The 6,598-nt window shown below is 30.5% G+C and overlaps 2 protein-coding genes across 2 annotated transcripts; both read left to right on the forward strand.

Moving 5' to 3' along the window:
• The first annotated feature begins 418 nt into the window (after positions 1 to 418).
• LOC110635298 (transcription factor MYB14) lies at positions 419 to 1,990 on the forward strand. Its single transcript, XM_021784581.2, has 3 exons — positions 419 to 762; positions 873 to 1,002; positions 1,377 to 1,990. Exons 1-3 carry the CDS (start codon positions 630 to 632, stop codon positions 1,954 to 1,956), a joined length of 843 nt encoding a protein of 280 aa, XP_021640273.2. The 5' UTR covers positions 419 to 629; the 3' UTR covers positions 1,957 to 1,990.
• Positions 1,991 to 3,356: 1,366 nt separating this feature from the next.
• Positions 3,357 to 4,944, forward strand: LOC110635299 (transcription factor MYB4-like). The gene is made up of 3 exons (XM_021784582.2): positions 3,357 to 3,662; positions 3,771 to 3,900; positions 4,298 to 4,944. The coding sequence occupies exons 1-3, from the start codon at positions 3,530 to 3,532 to the stop codon at positions 4,875 to 4,877; spliced, it is 843 nt and encodes a 280-aa protein (XP_021640274.2). The 5' UTR covers positions 3,357 to 3,529; the 3' UTR covers positions 4,878 to 4,944.
• Positions 4,945 to 6,598: the final 1,654 nt, after the last annotated feature.

The following is a 6,598-nucleotide window of genomic DNA, read 5'->3' on the forward strand; positions in this document are numbered from 1 at the left end:
AAGAATAAAATGACGAAAGCAAAGAAAAATAATGAATGAATATGGGAAAAGGGAAGAATTTTAGAAAGAAGATCTTTTTATAATTTAAATTAATCTTTATTATGTAAAAAAATAATTTAAAGGATATATTATATTTTCAAAAATTATTTCATAAAATTGACGTGGATATGACGATTTTATTATATTTATTGATTGTAATAGATCTTAAATGTGTCTTATTTTAACTATATATATTAGTCTCACCAAAAAAGAACTGTATATTCCCACGTTTTGTTTGACCATCCAACCAATCACATTGCTGCACCCCACGAGCCACAAAGAAGAGGAAGTGAGACGAAAGCAAGGGGGAGAGAGAGAGAGAGTGGGAGATTTCCTACTTGCGATGGCTTGTGTGTGGATATAACCTTTGTTTTGGACCAATGTGCATATATCAATCATCAAACATGCTCTTCTTTTATGGGTATATATATATCCCTCTCCTTCCCTAACTTTCACTCTGTGTATTGAGGTTTGATTCCATCTCTTATCAGAGAGGAATATCCTATCCTATCCTATCCCATCCAATCCAATCGAAACCCATATATCACATTTATAAGGGCATTTGGTTTCTTGATTAGGGATAAAACAAAATGGTGAGAGCTCCTTGCTGTCAGAAGATGGGACTGAAGAAAGGTCCATGGACTCCTGAAGAAGATCGGATGCTTATCGATTACATCCAACAATATGGCCATAGCAATTGGAGGGCACTTCCCAAACAAGCTGGTAAATATATATCTTTTCTCTCTTTTAAACAAATTAAGAGAGCTGTTACAAGTTCTAGGAACAAGAACACCAAAGAATGTTTCGGTTTTAATTTCTTTCTTTCCTTTCAGGTTTGTTGAGGTGTGGAAAGAGTTGCAGGCTCCGGTGGATAAATTACCTGAGACCTGACATTAAACGAGGAAATTTCACCAGAGAAGAAGAGGATACCATCATCAAATTACATGAAATGCTAGGAAATAGGTGTGTTTTGCAGTTATATAACACCAGCAAAAATGATAGATCTCCATCCCTGCCAAATTGTTCTAACCAACTAAGCTACAATTCAAAACAATGCTATTCATAACGAGCATAATCAATATTATCTCTTGATGATGGTGAAAATGAAAAGATTCTTTGTCTGTAAGTTGTAACTATCCCATGTGCTAGTTTAAAAAACGCACATTCTTGCCTTAATTTAAGAGCTCTTAATCTCAAACAAGATGTTATGCACGTATAAATATTCAATCGACATGTGAGTAGAAACATTTTAAATTTTTGAGATCAAGTAGGATGAAAATCAAGATTAATGCATAAAATCCTGACATGATCTTTTAATTAAACTTAATTTTTTACAGATGGTCAGCAATTGCAGCGAGATTACCGGGACGGACGGATAATGAAATAAAAAATGTATGGCATACCCACTTGAAGAAAAGATTATCGAAGCAAAATCCTGGCACCCCAGAAATTAAAAGACGATCCATTGATATGTCCAGAGTTGATCAAAAATCGAAAACAGAACCTGATGAATTGGTAAATTTATCAAATCTTCCAGGATCTGAATCGTCTGAGGGCATGGACTATGGACCGATTTCTCCACAACAGTGTTCCTCCAGTGAAATCTCCTCTGTGACCACAGGTGATGATGCCAATAATAACACGTCTTCCACGAATTTGGAGTCATCGGATGATTTTCCAGAAATGGATGAAAATTTCTGGTCAGAAGTATTGTCAAGTGATCACTCGAGCCCGGAAATCAATTTTCCGACCACTGCAGTGGCGGAAGCACAATTTCAAATTCCATTTTCTACACTAGAAAATGCAATGGAACCTGCAGTCCAATATGCCTGTAATTCAAATATGTACGATAGCATGGAATTCTGGTATAACCTTTTCACAAGAGCTGGGGAATCACTAGAATTACCAGAAATTTAAATAATATGGTTGAATTTTTTGCATGGCATGCTAATTATTATGAATTAGTGCTGTTCAATTTGTTGACTGTTCAGAGAAGAAGACAACTTAAAGTTAGACAATTTTCAACTTAGATGAAAAATTGTCCAATTTTGGACCACAAATTCAACAAGTCGGTAGCAATATCCATATTTTTTTTTCAATCAAAGAAACATGTATGAACTAAAAACAAAGATCGGTATTGGAATCATCACACAGCCCTATAGTGTAAAGAGTTTTTATTATAGTGTACATCTAATATAAGCTCAAACTCATATGAAAATGAGTTTAATTATTATTAAATTAAATATTTATATTAAGATGTATGTGTATTAATTAAAATATATATATATATATATAAAGTGCATAAATCTGTAGATAAAAAATAAATCTAACAGTGCATAAATTTATCCTTATATAAGTTTGAACTCTTCATTGACACACTCTTTATTATATATTTTTTTTAGTTTTGATCATAACGATAAGCTTACTTTATTTTCATATAATTTATGAAAATATCATTAACATATTATTAAAAAAATTGATAATTTATTAATAAGTATCATAATGTAAGCACATCATAAATAAAAAATAAGTAAAGGAGAATAATTTTCAGAGTGGCATTTTGGACAATAAAAGAAACCTTTGCAACAATATTCTTTTGAAAACTTCCTATTTATGTGCTCTACAAAAGAGTTTAAACTATCAAATTCTAATAGAGGAACAAATAGTGCTACCAGAGTCTATTGATAAAAAATCATTATTTATATTTAAAGATTCAAAATTTTTTCTCTAAAAAAAAAAAAAGTCAATAATTCATATTATATTTTGAACCGCCAAAACACTCATCAAATATTGTAAGAAATAAAAACAATATGAGACCTTACTAAGAAGAGTCAGGACCCTTAATATTGGTGAGAGAAACTTAGATGGTTCAAAGAGAAAATCTAAAAAAGAAAATGAGAAAAGAGAAAAAAAATAATAAATAAATATGAAAAAGAAAAAGAATTTTTGGAAAGGTCTCTTTATAATTTAAATTAATATTTTATTATGTAAAAAACTAATTGGAAGGATATATTAAATTCTAAAAAATTACATCATCAAACTAACGTGCATATAACGAGTTTATTATCTTTATTGATGGTAACATATCTTAGCTATAGATATTAGTACCACCAAATAAAAACTCTATATTCCCACGTTTTGTTTGACTATCCAGCCAATCACATCGCTGCACCCCACGAGCCACAAAGAAGAGAAAGTGAGAGGAAAGCAAGAGGCAGAGAGAGAGACAGTGAGAGATTTCCTAGAAGCGATGGCTTGTGTGTGGATATAACCTTTTTCTTTGACCCCATATGCATATGTCAATCATCAAACAAGCTCCTTTTATGGGTATATATATATATATCCCTCTCCTTCCCTCACTTTCACTCTATGTATTGAGGTTTCATTCCATCTCTTATCAGAGAGGAATATCCTATCCTATCCAATCCGATCCAAACCCATATATCACATATATATGGGCATTTGGTTTCTTGATTAGGGATAAAACAAAATGGTGAGAGCTCCTTGCTGTGAGAAGATGGGACTGAAGAAAGGTCCATGGACTCCTGAAGAAGATCAGATGCTCATCAATCATATCCAACAATATGGCCATAGCAATTGGAGGGCACTTCCCAAACAAGCCGGTAAATATATATCTTTTCTCTCCTCGAAACAAATTAAGAGCTGTTACAAGCTCTAGGAACAAGAACACCAAAGAATGTTTCGGTTTTAATTCTTTTCTTTCCGTTCAGGTTTATTGAGGTGTGGAAAGAGTTGCAGGCTCCGGTGGATAAATTACCTGAGACCTGACATTAAACGAGGAAATTTCACCAGAGAAGAAGAGGATACCATCATCAAATTACATGAAATGCTAGGAAATAGGTATGTTTTGCAGTTATATAACACAGATTTGCCTGCTGAAACAATACTATAACAGCAAAAATGATAGATCGCCATCCCTGCCAAATTGTTCTAACCAACTAAGCTACGATTCAAAACAATGCTATGCATAATGCGCATAATCAATCTTATCTCTTGATGATGGTGAAACTGAAAGGCCATTTGGTCTGTAACTATCCCATGTGCCAGTTTAAAAAAGCACATTCTTGCCTTAATTTAAGAGCTCTTCTTAATCTCAAACAACATATTATGCACATATAAATAATCAATCGTCATGTGAGTAGAAACATTTTAAATTCTTGAGATCAAGCAGGATGAACATCAAGATTAGTGCATAAAATTCTGACATGATCTTTTAATTAAACTTAATTTTTTGCAGATGGTCAGCAATTGCAGCAAGATTACCTGGACGGACAGACAATGAAATAAAAAATGTTTGGCATACCCACTTGAAGAAAAGATTATCGAAGCAAAATCCTGGCACCCTAGAAATTAAAAGACGATCCATTGATATGTCCAGAGTTGATCAAAAATCGAAAACCGAACCTGATGAGTTGGTAAATTTATCAAATCTTCCTGGATCTGAATCGTCTGAGGACATGGAATATAGACCGATTTCTCCACAACAGTGTTCCTCCAGTGAAATCTCCTCTGTGACCACAGGTGATGATGCCAATAATAACATTTCTTCCACGAATTTGGAGTCATCGGATGATTTTCCAGAAATGGATGAAAATTTCTGGTCAGAAGTATTGTCAAGTGATCACTCGAGCCCGGAAATCAATTTTCCGACCACTGTAGTGGCGGAAGCACAATTTCAAATTCCATTTTCTACACTAGAAAATGCAATGGAACCTGCAGTCCAATATGCCTGTAATTCAAATGTGTACGATAGCATGGAATTCTGGTATAACCTTTTCACAAGAGCTGGGGAATCACTAGAATTACCAGAAATTTAAATAATATGGTTGAATTTTTCGGATGGCATGCTAATTATTATGAATTACTGCTGTTCAATTTGTTGACTGTTCAGAGAAGAAGACAACTTAGACTGTTAGACAATATTCAACTTAGATGAAAAATTGTCCGATTTTGGACCATAAATTCAGCAAGTCGGTAGCAATATACTCTTTTTTTTTTTCAATCAAAGAAATATGTATGAAATAAAAACAAAGATTGGTATTGGAATTGTCACAAAGCCCTATAGTGTAAAGAGTTTTTATTATAAAGTACATCTAATATAAGCTCAAACTCGTATGAAAACGAGTTTAATTATTATTAAATTAAATATTTATATTGAGATATGTGCGAAATTAATTAATATATAAATATAAAGTGCATGAATCTATATATAAAAATTTAATCTAACAGTGTATAAACTTATCCTTATATGAATTCAAACTCTTTATTGACATACTCTTTATTATATATTTCTTTCAGTTTCGATCGTAATGATAAACTTACTTTTCTTTTCATATAATTTATGAAAATATAATTAATATAATTAATATAATTAAAATAATAAATTTTATTTTATCTTTTCTTAATATAATTTCCATTAATATTACTTTATTAAAAATTAAATAATTTATGTTATTAAATTATTATTAGAATTAATAAGTTTTATTTTTTAATATATATTAAATATAGACATATTAATAAAATAATAAATAAATTACTATTTTAAAATAAAAATTAGCTTATAATTTGAAACATATGAAAAAGAAAAGTTGCAACCCTCTTAATTTAAATGACTTATAACTTTTCATATCCTAAACTACTTGATTTAAAATGATTAACCCATATTATTGTGATGGTTGGACTAGGGGTTATATAAATCTATTAACTCTTTTATTTCCCCTCAATGTGGGATTTGTCTCCAATTTGGGATGTTGCAAAAGTTATCCTTTTCACCTTTTCCTTCTTGAGATGAAAGGATTTTAAATAAATTAATGAAATATAATTTAATAGTAAAAAATAAAATATAAATAAAATAATTACATAAAACACAATTATCACACACTTGATCCACTCTCTCATTCTTTATTTCCTTGTAGGCTCCACTGAAGAAATATATATATTGTCTCATGTCAGATTTGAAGTTATCAAGCAATTTAATTACAATTACCTTACTATTAATTAAAACTATGAAATGGCAATGCTGAAAAAGAAAGCTCTTTAGTTCAAACATCAGAAACATATGGCTAATTCTTGATTACTACATGTCCACTTCCCAAAATCAATCACATGGAAAGTGACTAGAAAATTGGAGAGAAACGGTACATAATTCATTGAATTTGATGTGATCTATTTTAAAATCCAAATTCTGTTGTTGAGGCTGAAATTAGAATTGAGTCACACCAATCTAAGCAAACCCAATCCTTGAAACGCGTTTTTTAATTTTCCATACATATGTGTATGGAGTAAAAGCCAATAACATACTATCAAATCTTTGATAATAAATAAACTTAATTTAAAATTTTAAATTTAATAAAAAAATATTTAACTTAAAGTTTAAAAATAAATAAAGAACTAATTTAATTAGAAAAGGTATTTATAGAGTTTTAAATTTTAATATAATGAGGAATAAATTTGAAAGTTTTAATTTATATAGGAAAAATTAAAAGAATTAAACTAAATAAGAATAATATTTTAGAATCCTAAATAAATTAAGAAATAT

The sequence above is a fragment of the Hevea brasiliensis genome, chromosome 10 (genome assembly GCF_030052815.1).
Source record: "Hevea brasiliensis isolate MT/VB/25A 57/8 chromosome 10, ASM3005281v1, whole genome shotgun sequence".
Lineage (NCBI taxonomy): Eukaryota > Viridiplantae > Streptophyta > Magnoliopsida > Malpighiales > Euphorbiaceae > Hevea > Hevea brasiliensis.